At 38.4% G+C, this 15,943-nt stretch overlaps 1 protein-coding gene across 3 annotated transcripts in view; it reads right to left on the bottom strand.

The window, feature by feature from the left end:
* Positions 1-15,943, bottom strand: part of RGS17 (regulator of G protein signaling 17) — a 93,900-nt gene that overhangs the window by 13,392 nt on the left and 64,565 nt on the right. For all 3 annotated transcript variants that reach the window (XM_019749264.3, XM_019749263.3, XM_019749265.3), the window contains one exon: positions 14,318-14,461. In XM_019749264.3, coding sequence (XP_019604823.1) covers positions 14,318-14,436 — 119 coding nt within the window. In that variant the 5' untranslated portion in view covers positions 14,437-14,461. The remainder of the gene's footprint in view (positions 1-14,317; positions 14,462-15,943) is intronic.

Raw genomic sequence — 15,943 nt, 5'->3', positions numbered from 1 at the left:
GTTTCAAAGTTTTAATTATCAAGAACCACTGATAATCCTATTTTAAAATGAAAAGATGGAGAAATTGACAGGAGAGTTGGTACTAGACAGTTTGTCATCTATGTCTTAGGAATGACTAATGTTTGTTCCCAATTTCACTTGTTCTGTTCTAAGTAATATAGTGGGTTATTTTAAGGTAATAAATTGCAGGAAATATTTGCTTTGGCTCAACATATACATATTGTCATGCTTGAGTAAAGCTCTAAAAGGAAAACATCAAGTTTAACAGTAGTCAGGGTTCATTCTAGATTTTCAGTTTTACAATGCTTGTTTTATTTTAAATGAGCATCTCTACTTTTTAAACTAAAGCTGTAAAGAGAACAAAATGCATATACAAATGCCACTGAGGGAGTCTTATTCAAAGCTTAAGTATTTTATGGAAGAAAATGCCAATAATCTAAGGCTAAGTATATGAAAATAATCATTTAAAATCCCACTGGAAATTTTCTAGGGTGGTGACTTTGAGAAGGGAGAAACACATTTGGCATATTTCAGAAAATAAGGAAATGTTCCCTCTGTGTGTGGGGGTGGATTTTTTGTTGGTTTGTTTACAGGGAAGTTGGGATTGTGGGGAAAACATTACAAGCTGCCTGTGATAGTTTCCCTTGACTTATCATCATGGATATGTGTGGGGCCTATTTTGGAAGACAGTCCACTTTTGTAAGACAAACAATTGGTTCTTAGGGAGAACCCTTGAAATGGTCGCAAATAAGATGAAAACTTTGCAGTAGCCATGGTAACTGTGGGATAGAGGACGATCACAAAATCATATATTTACACAAAATCTCAAGGAATCAATAAGATGGTTAAATTTGACAGAGCATGACATCAAGGCTCAAGAAAGAACCACTGCAATTGGTAAGGCAGATACTATTCTCTATTTTAATATTCCCACACTGTGATACCAGTTTTTCCGTTTTTTTCCCCCCCACAACCAGTTTTTCCTTTTTATTTAACAGCTTCTACCTCAAACGTCCAAGTGCAAAAATGGAATCAACATCCTTCAGGTTCTGAAAAAGAATTGGTAGCTTAAAGTGTTTCATTTTCCTTGGTCAAAATATCACGGTAAAATAATATGACAGCTTCATTTAGTAGTCAACAACAATTTACAAGTACGTCAGAGACATCCAGTTTATGCAACATTGCCTGGGTTGGAAATTCAACATCAATAAGGGAGAAATTGAGGAGCCCTGACAGGTAAATAAGCATCACACAGCATTGCGAAGAGAGCGGAAATAGAGGTATGCATATGGTGTTTCTTAGACACAGGTGCAGTATCCGTACATTTGCATGGGCGAACTGAGAAAGGCTTCACAGAGGAGGTAATGATTAAACTGGGCTGAACAATGAGCAGGTGTTTGCCAGATGGAGAGGTGGACAAAGGGAGTTTCAAGTAGAGGGGGGTGTTGAAGCTGGGAGTTGTAAAAAGGCATGCCATAAATGTAGAACAAAATGGACAGGCCAGATACTTCAGGGTGAGAGCCATAAATCAGAATAGGCAGTGAGGTATGGTTATGTAATGAGTTCAGGAAAACAATGAGGGGACTCCAAATCAAGAATATACTTCCTTTAAGATAATTTTGGCTTTCCATGCTCTCTTTTCCTCATCCATAATGGGGTAATGGTAGTGACCTATTACGCAAGGTTATAAAGCAAAGACCAAACACTTGGGACAAAAAGGCAAATTATTGCTCCTGGTTAATTAAATATAAAGGCCAATTACCTGCAAATAAAAATGACAATTCCAATTTTACCAAAGAGCTTTTTATTTCAGCCTGAGGAAATAAAGACTTACACCTTGCCATAATTGTAAAACACTTCCTCAGACATTACCTTACTATTTCTTCCTCATAATAGTCCTGTACGTTAGTCAGGGGATTTGTTATTGACTATTCTCACTTTATTTAAGAGGAAACAGTCGCCGAGGTTGATTTACACAAACAATATTTACAACTACCACATAAACACTTATCAGGGCTAGCATTGGCACTCCCGTCTCTGACTTCGTGTCTCCTGCTCATTTTCGCTATGAAATGCTGCTTCTCTTTATATAAAAAGAATTGTGGTATTTTACCTTTTCAGTTACTTACACAAACTGACTGCTCTTAAATGTTTGGAAAGGGTAAACCTCCTAACGCAAACCAGTGTCCTGAGTGCGAATGCCCCCTCTCTCATCGTTATCCCACAACTATCAGTCTACAGGAGCTATTGCCCCGAGGACTGAGCATACAGTAGGTCCTGGGGACGAGCGACCTCTCAGTTCCCTGGAGTTGGGATTACCAGGAAGGAGTCGTTACAGGAGGTTCTGACAGGAAGCCTGGAGAGGAAGAGAAGTGATTGCAGTTATGATTGCAGAGCAGGTGTTACTGCTGCAAAGAGCCTCCCTGGAGAGTGCAACTTGCTCCCATGGCAAAGAAAACTTTGGGGAGAAGGGAGTGGGGGAAGGAGAATAGCACTAACGCACTGCTTAGAAAAGACTAGAGAAGGAAGAAAAAAGCCTCAGAAGGTGGGGCAGTAACCATATACCACCCATAATTTCAGATACATAAATCTCAGTTATTGTCCAACCTATATGACTTGAACCTCATCTTTTTCATTTATACATTTTGGTAAAACAACTTTGTTTTTGAATTTGGAAACATAATACTTGTCTAAAAAAAATTGTCCCTACCCCTATAAATACTCCTCTTCATTTTATAATTATGTATCATGTCATAAAACAAATCTTTCATTTGGCTTAAGCTTTTATTTCATAAACTTGAACCTCTCAAAAGTAAAATAATCCACTATTAAAAATCTGTCCACTAGATGGCTGTGTTGCCTTTATAGTATAAATACGTTTTAATTAAATCAGAATAAAACTGAAAAAGTTTCTGGGAATAATTACCCTTATCTGGAAAAAAAAAATCTATTCCTGTGGGTGGAGTTTTGATAATTATATGTCTCTACGGAATTTGGAAAAAGTCATTCAATTTTTCTGTGAAAGAAATCATCAAACTCAAAGGGGATAAACTTAATCTTGAGAGGTGTGCACAATTACACCCATTTTTCCTTTTTAGTATTTAGAAAATGTTCTGGATACTCCCTGGCCCCAAACCATCTGATTTAGCAATACTTTAGTTTTTAAAAAAGGCAGGCACAATCCTATTAACATTGTGGTGATCCTTTCTAATAATTGTTTTGAATGCTAACGTCTCTTGCTGGGGTAATACGGAACTTAGGTCATACATTCTTAGAACAATTTAATTAGAAAGGATTTTTAAATACCCACAAGAAGGAAATATTTTTTTAATTTAAAATGTTTTAAAAGAGCCATTGTGAGAGTGGATTCTTCAAACTATTTCAATTTCAGTTTGGGTTGTATGTAAATGTTAATTTCTTTTTTTGATGCATGGAAATTGAAGATGAATTTCTTCGACGTCTCATACTTTCTTTGCTATCAGTTTTCCTCTATACGTGCTTCTGTTTGAAAAGATGGGTTTCTTCAAAGGCAAGAGAAGTAGAAGCTAAAATAAATGAATGGGACTATATCAAACTAGAAAGCTTCTGCACAGCAAAAGAAACCATCAACAAAATAAAGAGGCAACCAACCGAATGGGGAGAAGATTTTTGCAAACAATGCCTCCAATAAGGGGCCAATATCCAAAAAAATCCCCTTTTTCTATTGGTGTTAAACTTTTACTTCAGACTCCAAACCATGTATTTCAGGTTCATCAACATATTAATTTGATTAGAATGCCAACTGCATTTAAAATACGGATCCATAATGTAAGTTTATCTTGAGTTACATAACTAAAACTTCTTATTTGGCATAAACAGGGTTTGTTTGTTTTTTTTCCCCCTTAAAATTAAGAGAATTACAGGACTGAATATTTAGGTGCACTTTATATAATACACAACAATCATCAGAATCTTCTACTTCAGTTCTTAGGTTGATTGAAATCCTATTTTAAGCTCTTCCTTCAACCCACTGTAATTTTCTCTGCAAGTCATAATTAAGTTAGTGGATGCTTTTGTGGGAAAGCAAGTATCTTGGATGTGAAAAGGCCAAATGGACTTCTATTTAGTTAGTAGACACTATTATTTAAATGGTGTGTAATCACCCAAGTCTTTAAATGCATCAGTTAAGTCAGAGCTCAAGCTTCTGATTGTAGTTAACATGTGTCCCTATCATAAAAAGCAGAATGGAAAAGTTAGAAATCTAGTAGTTGATACTCAGAAACACGTCTGATAGACGCCAGGGTCACTTATCTGTCCACCCATTCCTTCCCCCACTGGTATTTTCTAGTTACCATGTATGTGAATATGTATGGAATGAGATGGGGGCCATGCTCGAGAACAATTATGGTTGGAGGCAATGACCCTGATCTGTGAGGAAACTTAACCCCAGTAGATAATGGACTTACAGCACCCTGGGAATCCTGTGGCTGGGTGGCACATGCTCTAATAACCTGTTATATCTGTGCTGATTAGCGAGCAAGTTGGGGACAAAGGGCCAGCGACACAATACAGAAACAGGTTCTGTTGCATGAACTGACAACATGTTGGTAGAACATGCTAAGCACACAGTGGTCATATCCTACAAAGTCTGGTCATTTCCTTTCCACCTGAGACTTATGAGGGGGTCAGAAATAATATCTATCAATAAAGGATTATTCAGGGCGCCTTAGAATGTACTAAACTGTAGACTAACTTATTTATATATGTTATTAATCACAATTTATAGATGAAGAAACAGGCTCAGAGATTAAGTAACTTGCAAAGGTTTCGCAGGTATATGTCATGAAACGGGGATGTATCCAGGTCTGTCTAATTCCAGTGCCATCCCATGCTGCCTCTTGAAAGTAGGCTTTATATGAGGATGTTATTAGAATTTGCATGTAATCTTTAAATATGGTAAGACTATTTAGAATGAGTCACGTGGAGTTATTAGTCCACTATTACTTATGGAATTGGTCAATTAACGTGGTTTTGTACTTTTACATAATCTATGTTGCTTTATACAAAAAGTAGCAATGGCAGAAACTTGCTCTCTACTTAAGCCGCCACATACACTAGGCATGCAACATACACTAATATATATATATATATATATAGTATATTGATAGTTTAAACAAAGATAGGAATTTTACAGCCCCAGGAATTACAGTATTTATATAACATAATAAGGCAGAATTATTATACAATCAACTCCATATTCACAAGAAGTGGATTTTATTGTCTTATCTGACAAAGAATAAGTAATTCTTGAGTGATGTCCTAAAACATCAGGCAGATCTTAATAGGTGTACCAAGTGTGGGGCATGAAAGAAAGTTAGCTAGGCCTAAAACAAATAATGAAGGATTTTAATGAGAGGGACAAAAATAAAGAGTTCACACATATTTCTATCAGAGGTAGTGCAACTACAACATTTTATACTGTATTTCCCTGAAAATAAGACCGGGTCTTATATTAATTTTCACTCCAAAAGACGCATTAGGGAGTATTTTCAGGGGATGTCTTTTTTTTTTTTCATGTACAACAATCTACATTTATTCAAATACAGTCATGTCATCTTCTGGAACATCGTCATAACGTACTAAATGCGTCTGGCTGATGATCTTAACTAGGGTTTATTTTCGGGATAGGCCTTATTTTCGGGGAAACACGGTAGATAGAGTGGGGGTAGCAAAAATGTCATAACCTCATTTTTTGTATCTTGATTCAGAGAGGCTGGGGGGAAGTTCTTAAATATTATACAGATAGCTAAGAAATTTGGCCTGGAATTGGAAGGGCTGAATTTCATACTGTTTGAATTTCATACTGTTTTTGAAATTGAATAATTTGATGAAGCCAAGTAGGGAACCCCAACTTCCCTCAAACTGCATCTTCACCCCGAGAGATCAGGGTGTCTCAGAACCCTCGACGATGGGCACATACGTTTTCTCCATCAGCAGCTTTTCTCCCTAAATTCTTCCTCCTGCAGCACCTTAAGGAGACGCTTGGTGCTCACAGAGTTCACTGATAGCCTTCCAGCTGGTCCGGTGACAAAATGTTTTATAATTCTCATCACGTGGCTCCTCCCTGTTGTATTTGGGACATCGGTCCTTCCTGTCTCTGAGACTCTCCTGGCTCCTGTGCCACCCCATGCTGTGTTTGTATGGTCCCCTCTCAGACTGTCCCTTCTCTGCGTGCCATCAGTGTTTGCAGCGCCTCCACTGCCCTCTCTTTAAAACTCTGGTATTTACTGAGGTTTCAGTCTCGCTGTTCACCCTGAGCCATCATTCTCACCTCCTGTATGCTATGTGCCGGTGACTCCCAGATTGTTATATCTAATCGAGACTTCCCCTGTGTGCTTCACATCATTTCCACAACTAACTCTCAGTACCTCTCACAGAGCAAGACCAGCTCATCATCTTATCTGGGCCTCGACAATCTCCTATTCTAGCGTTCCCTCTCACTGGATGGAGAACCCACCACTCAAACAAGCAACGTGGGGTTAATTTTCCATCCTCATTCTCCTCTATTGCAAATTCTTGACAGTGCAGCCTAAGTTTTTCTTGAATCTGTAATCTTCCATTCCTTTTATGGCCTCTTTATTTGGGGCCCTTGACATCTTTCATTAAAGCTGTTACAAAAGTCTCCTAATATTCTGGTTTTTTGTCTTGTCCTTCCTCATACTCTTCCAGAGGAATATACTTAAAATATATAATGGACTTTGCCTCCTCCTTACATAATAATCTTCGATCACCTCCTATATCCAAAAAATATAACATCCTAACTCCTTCATATGGCATAAGAGATGATATATTACTTGTCGTCGCCTATCTCTCTAGTCTTCTATTTTCCTTCTTGACTTTAAATCCCTGTAATACTAAACAGATTTTAGTGCACCCTTGGAATTTTTGTCCCTCTTTACTACTAATTACTACTAGTACTGCTAGTACTAGTAGCATTACTGATACACACACACACTCACATTCGCACTCACGCAGAGAAGAATGAAGGAAAACGGTGCATAAGAAGAAATCTTGTGAGGCCCTAATAAGTATTACCTGCCACATAATGAAGCCCTGGGAGAATGTGAATGCGATTTTTGAAAGTAATTTTATGACACATATTTCCATGTATGATAAAGTATACTCAAATGGAAAATCCAAATTCAATCATCCATCCAACACCTTAATATTAATTAAACACTTCCTGTGTGCCAAATAATATGCTATAAGCTAAAATTTATTTTTGGCTAGTTTAAAGCATGAAACTTTAGTATATGCTTATGAAAATGCTCAGCGCCAGTTGACCGATATGAACTTCTGTGAATTCAATTGAAAATTTATATAATATCATTTTACTGACAGTATTAACCTAAACAAACAAAAACACATGTCAAACAAGGAGAACCACTAGCATGAAACCAGTACAGTGAGCTGGGGAGTCAAACTGGCCCTCTACGTGTTCAAGCTTGTTCAGGGCAGACGGCAGTGTGGCCATGGGTATGAACAGCACCTGCCCACTGCTACAAATGTCATCTGAGACGCTCTGCCACACCCTGGCCCGTCCAGACCCAGATGGTCCTCACCATATCGCCAGGTATGGTGAGTCAGCTGAGATTTGAGAGATGCTCCCCGGGTCTGACCTGAAATGACTGGAAGACAGTGGGGTATCTGCAGCCAGTGGACCCCACGTGTATCTGTGCAGAACACTGCCCAGCCTCTATCTACCGTCTCTCTCCTCCGTCACCTTAGGGCTCTAGTCTCCTTGACCAGAGTGCGCCTCCTCTTTCCCCGCTCTGCGTGTCCTCCTTTGTTCTCCTTGGAACTCCCTTTCCATGTCAAACACACACTCTTGCATTCTCAGCCTTCTGTGGCCCATGTCCTCCCTCTGGCCCTAACTGGCACCCAGCTCTCTGAAGGCCCTGCCTCTCCCAGAGGCAGCTCTTCCCTCACTCACCAAGGCCAAGGTGGGGGTTGGTATTCCTCTTTCACATTCTCTGAGGCTTAAGCATCTGACTTTCCTCTTCTGTCCCTCTCCTTGTCCTCACAGTTCTGTGATTCCTTACCAGGCTCCTCACACAGGGGACTCTCCCCTCTCCTTCTTACCCTCGGTTCATGACACAGGCATCCCCGCAGGTGTCCTCAAGGAGTGTCCAGCAGGACACTCCCTTGGTTCCTTATCAACTAACCGTGGCTGCCTTATCTCCTAAGTGGCTCTTGCCTTCTTCCAGCCTGAATTAATGTAATCTTCTTTCTCCAACACTTTTCTGCTTCTATTCTATTCTATTCTATTCTATTCTATTCTATTCTATTCTATTCTATTCTATTCTAAATTCTAATCTACTTACCCTATTCTAGTATTCTCTCATTTTATAGAATCATCATCAACCTGCCACTCAAGCAAGCAAAGTGGGATTAATCTTCCATCCTCATTCTCCTCTCTTGCAAATTCTTGACAGTGCATCCTAAGTTTTTCTTGAATCTCTACGCTCTCCATTCCTTGTATTGCCTCTTTATTTTGGCGATCTATATCTATCTATGAATCAGCATAATATTTCATCTATTATTTTGTTTTCTTCACATCCATCTTTCTATTGATGATCTAAACACAGCAATGTGACACTAAGAAAAATATTAATTTACAGTAAAACAGTCAAAAAGAGGTCTAATGGTATGCCTTCAATGGAAAAGGGCCAAAGAATTCTAATCCTGGCAGTTTTCCAGTAGATAGCACTGTGGTCATGTGTAACACAGACTTGGCAGAAGAAACTTGAATACTATGCTTTTCTAGAAGGTGACTTGGGGAGTAATACCAAATATTCATGTCTAAGTTCAATTGCTTACTGAGAATGCATGCCCTGTCAGTGTAGAAGTAGAGAGAATCTGGTGAAAGCTAAATGAAGTACAACAGTACCAAGCAATAATAAATTATAACGAGTAAATTAACAAATGCGTGACATTTGTTAACTAGGCCCATAGTCCTGATGTCCACTTTTTCCATCTTGTATATATGGCCCGGGAAGCCTGGGTTCATTTTGATAGATGCCTTTCGACTTTGTGATTTTAAAGTTCACGTAAGTTATAGAAACTATTGAGGAAATTTACTAGCTATGACAAGATAGAGTCTCAAAATTGCAGCATTCTTTGTAAGTGGTTTTTATGATGATCTGGCTACAACTACGTTGGAAACACTATGCAGCTAACTTATGTTCCCATGTGAGTTGAGTCAAGTCTCCGAGGGCAACCGGTATACAAGGGACTCCTTACTCACCGGTGTCTCAGATGGAATGCTTCACCTTGCCTTTGTGAGCAGATTTATTTCTGAGGGTGTTTTCTTTACTATGGAGCAGACATGGATTTTGTTTCTCCTTTCAAAAGGTATCTTTTGACTTTTAAAGCATGCCTCTTACTATTTCCATTGGCAGAGAACTGAAATGTGACAGCGTCAGAGGATAAAGTAGGACAGTATTTTTGCAGTTTTGAGGCTGTGGTAATTGTTTAAAATGGAGGGAAGGGCAACCAAAACCATGTTTATGAGGTGCTTAACATTTACTTAGTCAGGTCTATCCCATGGTCTGGGAACTCAGGGAACCCATGTGTTCAAAAGGGAGACAATTTTAGCTTTCACAGGGGTAATTTACTAAATTCACTCTGTGACCAATTTTTCCTGAGAAGAATGAATGATACTCAACTTTTGCCAAATCTTATAGGCAGTACACACTAGTGCATGAGTTTGCAAAGTAAGGAGCTTTGGAAATGGTTCATATCAAATCTGGAAATGAAAACTTTGGAAAGTTCATCTTAAAGTGGACAAAACAATGGCCTGGTTAATTAAGGGAAATGCATTTTAGTCCTACTTCTGTCACAAATGAGCTTAGTGACAGTAGGCAGGCCTTTAGTGTTTTTATCTGTAAAATCAAACACAGTGTTTTCCAAACATTAGTTTTTTTAGGGATGTCATTTTTTCTTCCAAACAAAAGTTTATACCTAAGTCTAACATGTAAAATAGCTAAACACAGAACCATGTTTTGGAAACGCAAGTGGACAGCCTGGGGCTGTGGCCGGCAAAACTTGCCCCACCCCCCACCCATCCCCTCACCACCATGAAGCAACATGAGAAGTCAACGTGAACATTTTGGAGAGATGGTAGCTGAAGTTTCTTGAGTTCTAATTTTTTATGACTGAACATGGAAATCTGTCTTGTTTGATCAGACACCACCAGGAGCAATGAGGAATTAAAACAGCTTTGGATTAACACCTGAAGACTTTATTTGAAAAAAAAAATAGTCTGTATTATTTTACTATAACCTCTGATGTTAGGGGAGGTTTCTTGGGGCAATTTGGAAATTAGCTTTAAGCTTGAAATAAATTTTGAAAGCTCTACTTTTCTATCTCCTTTCTAAGGCACCTAGTTTTCATGACCACACAGCAGTTTCTAATTTGCAATGCACTTTCACATGTGCCATTTCATGTGCGAATGTCTGAGTGACCTCACTGATTCATACTGTCCTGATGACGGCAGTTTTCTGAGGAGTCCCACATCTTTCAAAGGTTCCTTTCTCATAAAGAAGAGGGAAGAGAGTTAACTACCTGAGAGGCAGGTCATTCTGTCGGAATCCTGATATAAGAGGAACATTAAGTTTTGAGAATGGCAACCTTTAACATTCGGACAAGTGGTATCCACACAACTACCTCCCTTCCTGGTCAGGAACAGCTTGGGCCCATGTATAAAACGTGCAGATGTATAGACTGTTCATTTTATGGCCAAGACTTGGGCTTCCCTGACACACTTATGTAACACAGGTTAAATCGTCTAAACCTCACTCCCTTGTTTTCTCTTCTTGAAATGGAGGAATATGGCGAGAAAAGGGAGACAGGGAGAGACTGATCCAGGGACAGAGAACAGATCAGCTTAATTAGTTCTTATTTTTTTAAACTTTTTAAAATGTCATTAAATGTATTGGGGTCATATTGATTCATAAAATTATACAGGTTTCAAGTGTACATTTCTATAACACGTCATCTATATGTTGCATTGTGTGATCACCACCCACAATCAGTTCGTTCTCCTTCCATCACCACATATTTGACCCCATTTGCCCTCTTCTACCTTCCCCTCCCCCCTTTCCCTCTGGTAACCACCATACTGTTGTCTGGGTCTATGACTTTTTGTTTGTTTGTTTGTCTTATTCGTTTGTTGCTTTCAGTTTTATATCTATGTATTTATTTATATTTATACAAGTGAAATCATATGGTTCTTGACGTTTTCTATCGGACTTATTTCACTTAGCCTATTTTCAAGATCCATCCATATTTGTCACATGTTGTGAAGTAAATCCAAACTTTTTGATTTTTTAAGGAAACTGTGGAAATATTCAGCAGTTATGTACTTACTCTCTGTATCAACCCTCCAACTAAAGCATAGTGGTAATTTTACAAAGACAGGAATAAATTTAAAAATAGGAGAGGAGCTGATGATAAAATATGAATGAGAAATGCAAAGTTGAGGGAAATGCTGTATTGTTTAAAGAACCCATAGCATGAAGCTAGGTTGAGGTATTATATTTATTCTTATTACTAGATATAGAAATTTCTTTTCGCAGCACTGTATTTCCTTAAAAGGAGGTAAAATCAGCTATATGACAACTGCTCCTATTGCAAATGACAGTTACTTCATATTTTGATTTCTAACTTATTTTTGTCCCTAAATTACATTTTTCAGTGTTTCTTTTTGTTCTGCTTCTTTGACCTAGCCTGGAAAATTTGAAGAACATTTTCTTTCTTTTTCCCCCCACTCTAATAAGCCTTTACATGCTTCCTCCCACCCCAAACTCAAAGTACAAAAGTAATGATATTTTTAAAATGCATGTATAAAGGACAGTTTCTCTTGCAATGAGATAACAAGACAGCTCAACTCTCATTGTTTTCATTAAGTTGTTTACATTAAAACTTTCCTCTCATTTATCATATATAGAAGACTTGTAAATTTATAGTTTGTGCATTTTATGGCCTAGACTCAAACATCCATGACTCATTGCCAACACAGTTCTTAACAACAATACTCTAGTCGAGAACTAATAGAACACTTACCAAAGGCACCGTGTGTTTGGGGTCCAAATACATGTCACCCTAGAGGAGTGGAGAGTTAATGCGATTTCCAAAAGCTATTCCAGATCCAAAGTCTGTGTTCTCTGATAATCTGCTGCTCACAAGCTCATGCTGAATATTTTGTTATTTTATGTACACTTTAAGAATAAAAGCAAATTTTGCCAAATATCAGCTTTATAGCAGATACAGCAGATATTTGTTTTGTTTGCTTTACAGCAAACAAATAGAGTGAAGTAAAACGTCAGTACTCTATCTGTTTTGGGTTTTGGTGTCTTAACTCTGAAACAATTCAGAAATAAATTTTGGCAGATACATAAAATCATATACTGACTGCTGGAACATATCATGGTGCAAACGAGAAATAGAAGTATAATTCTCAGCACTGTGTAACAAGGTATTTGTGACTTTTTATACAGAATTTAAATGAAATAGCTTTCTTTTCCAACATACTTTCGTATTATATCCACTGCTGATTTTTTTTTAATATACATTATTTTAAGCCAGCTCTTCTTTAAAGAGATTGTATTTTTCCAGTATGAAGTGCATTGTAGCCCAGTGAGCTAAATCTTATTAAATGCATACCATGTGTCAGGCACTGTTCTCAGCTTGTATGTGTTTTATTTCATTTAATGTTTACAACAACCTTAGGAGGTAGGGATTCTCATTACTGTCACTTGACAGATGAGGAATCTGAGGACATTAAATATCTTGCTGAAGGTAAAAAAGATAGTGATGGGTGTAGACAAGATTGGAGCCCAGGCGGTGTGAATTCAGAACCGCCATATTAAGTCACTACACTGTGTTTCATGGATTAAGACCAGAGCTTGTGATCTCTTTAGGAGTGACACAGGAAAAAATATATACACAAATTTATTGAAATATTTTCCTCTCCTAGAAGTCTGTGTCCTCCTTCTGAAATAGTGAAGGCTTAAAAATGAAAGAAAAGGAATAGCATATGACTTTCCATAACAAAGAATCATTGTCTGGGAAGCAATTTTGATATTTATCAAAACCACTTTAATCCTTCCGAATTGCTACAATATCTGATGGTTTTCTGGAAATGACGTTTTCTAGAGGGGTCAGAGCTTGTTGAACACCAAGCTACCACTGTGGCATGACACGTTTCATCTTCCATTTTGGCCGCAGTGATAGAACATCATGCCACCTTATCATAACGATCACTGGATGGATGTTGGGAAATTGTAGAGATCATACACAACAAGATGACTCAAGCGTTTGGGCCATTCTTTAGGGTTCTGAAATAGTTCAGGGAGCTCCAGAAGACCCCTGCTAATCCAGAAGATTCTCCTGTGAATTGGATCTTAGGGGACCTTGAAATTTATGGTTCTATGGAAAGTTCCGTGAAATCTAGCATAGCCCTGATACATCATATGCATAAATCTGAGGATTCTGGATCTCACTGATTTTCTTATTTGAAGGCTCTTTGGGAATTTGAAACTGGAGCAAGTGTTCTGAAGTGCCTGAATCATGGCCATTTAGCATCAGACAGGACCTCAGGAATCAACTTTAACTCTTCATCATTTTGCCAATGAGGAAGCCACAAAACAGATTAGAGCTTCGATGTCACGGAGGCTGTCAGTGATAAAATCACAATGGAAAGCAGATTCTCTGGCTCTAAGTTCAGAATTTTTAATTAACTGACTTGGCCTTCATACCCTTCATAGCCCCTGCTTTTAGATCTGTCGACATGAGTGTGTGGTACTTCTTTTCTGCCTTTGTCAGAACTTTGAGGCCGAGGTTGCCACCTTAACTCTGCGACTGGATGACCGGCATCCTATGAACAGCACATAACTGAAACATAGCATTGGACACTGAATGTAAGACTACTAGATACCTTCATCTTCTTGGACCTTCGGTAGCATTGGAGAATCCTGTTCATTGTTAGATAAATGTATAAGCATCTTATGTTTACCCATATCTGTAAGAGGCACAGATGAAGGAAAACATGATGCAATTTTTCATTCTTTACTATCGATTTAAATGCAGATGCTGAGAAATATATTTTGCATATGGAAATGCTTGCATTCGACCAATGGTGGTCTCCAATACTTCCTACTTGTAAAGACAAAAGAAAAGAAACAAAGGACCGACGGAGAAGTTTGTGTGGTCCCAAGAACTGATGTGCACGTGCACGCTAGCTGTTCCCCCACATCATACAGGTAACAGCACATACCAGGAGCAGCTGCAGCAACAGCACCAACAAAAGCAGCACGTGTTGTTGGGCCTCTGGTTTCCGGGGGCTTGGGACACAGCCGGTGCTCCTTCATTTTGCGACTGTTGCCTTTTGCGCATTTCAGCTACTTTAGTACTGGACTGGCTGGAAGAAGAGAGAAAACATAAGGTATGAAAAAATTACAATAAAGATAAGTTGCGGGTGCTGAAGGAAGCATAATGTAATTAAAGTGTAGGGGCAGCGAGATGAGAGTTTAAGAACAGGTGAAAACAAATAAGCTTTGGCAGTCAAATTAAATATGCTCCAGAAGAGGTTTTAGAGCATCCTCAAAACTTTGGGGACCAATTTCTATCATTATCTGCTGCATAAAATTATAGTAACAACTTTGCCACATAATCAGAAGCAGTTGGTGAGGTCAATAGGATAAGATTTGAAAGTTTATTTTTAACTTCTTTCTTTACTCAGAAACGGTTACATCTGCTTCCCTTTACAAGCACTTTTAAATGGTTATAGGGAGTGTATATTGCTGGTTTCTCCACTGATGTTTACAGTGAGGTTAATTGAGCTTTATAAATCATTGTTGCGAGGTTTCTAACTATGTAACATTGTGAGGAAGATCAAGTTTGTTTTTCGTGCTCTCTCAGCTCCTTCTAAAACACTCAATCTCCTTTTTGGCACTTCCGGCTCACCCTCCAGGGGCCTAATCTCAATTACACTGGCAAAATGCCTGATTCTCTGTTAGGTAACCTTGTTGTAAAGACATCGTGTCCTTTTCCTTCACCACCCAAATTTATTTTCATGTAGTAGAGAATTGTGAAAAGATAAAAAGTCATCCAATCCCAGAGAATTACTTCGGTGGAATTTATATTATATATCACGGCAGATAAGAAAAATATTGGGGTACAGGATGCCCTACTTGTGACCTTATAAATCAGGCCAAATGAGTTGCTTCCCATTTAAAAGCAGAACCCTGACGTAGGACTTTGTTTAGGATAAAAAAGTTTTTGTTTCAGTAGAATAATATCAAATTTAGCACGACGTCTTAGAAAAAGGAATGAATTCTACTGAATGATGTTTTTTTTACAAATATGCAGTGTGTGTAAATCATAGACATATATGGCCATGTGTGTGATGGAGAGCAATATGTATTAAAAACATAAAGTACTTCAGGTTGTTTTGGCATTGTGAACTCACACTCTAAAACTTACATTTTTAGTTCTAAATTCTAAATACAATGACAGAAATTTAAAAAAAAACAACTGTATTCTTGAAAACAAGATAAGCATCTTTTTAGACCATAAACAGACGAGAAAACCACAATGGTTGGTAAATGGGGGCTAAAGCCACAGTCATTTTGTAATCCAGGTGTAGGAACAGACAAGTACAAAGGTCTTATACTCCAGTGGGGTACACAATGCTCCATTGTGAGTAATGGGAGGCCAGATTCCAGGCTCTGATCGTAAAATCAGGGGCTGTGTTATGCGACTCATAAAAAAGATGCTGAAAATACTTTCTGTTCCATTCAAGGATGCCTAGCTGCAGGAGAGCAAGGATGCAGAGAAAGCCATCCAGACCTGACCTAGGCCAAGCAGCCCACGAGTTCAGTGTCTGGGTCAGGGACGCCTC

The sequence above is a fragment of the Rhinolophus sinicus genome, chromosome 2 (genome assembly GCF_057876585.1).
Source record: "Rhinolophus sinicus isolate RSI-liver-muscle chromosome 2, RSI-T2T, whole genome shotgun sequence".
Lineage (NCBI taxonomy): Eukaryota > Metazoa > Chordata > Mammalia > Chiroptera > Rhinolophidae > Rhinolophus > Rhinolophus sinicus.
The sequence above is the reverse complement of the archived record's forward strand: the minus strand, read 5'-3'. Positions and strand labels throughout refer to the sequence as shown.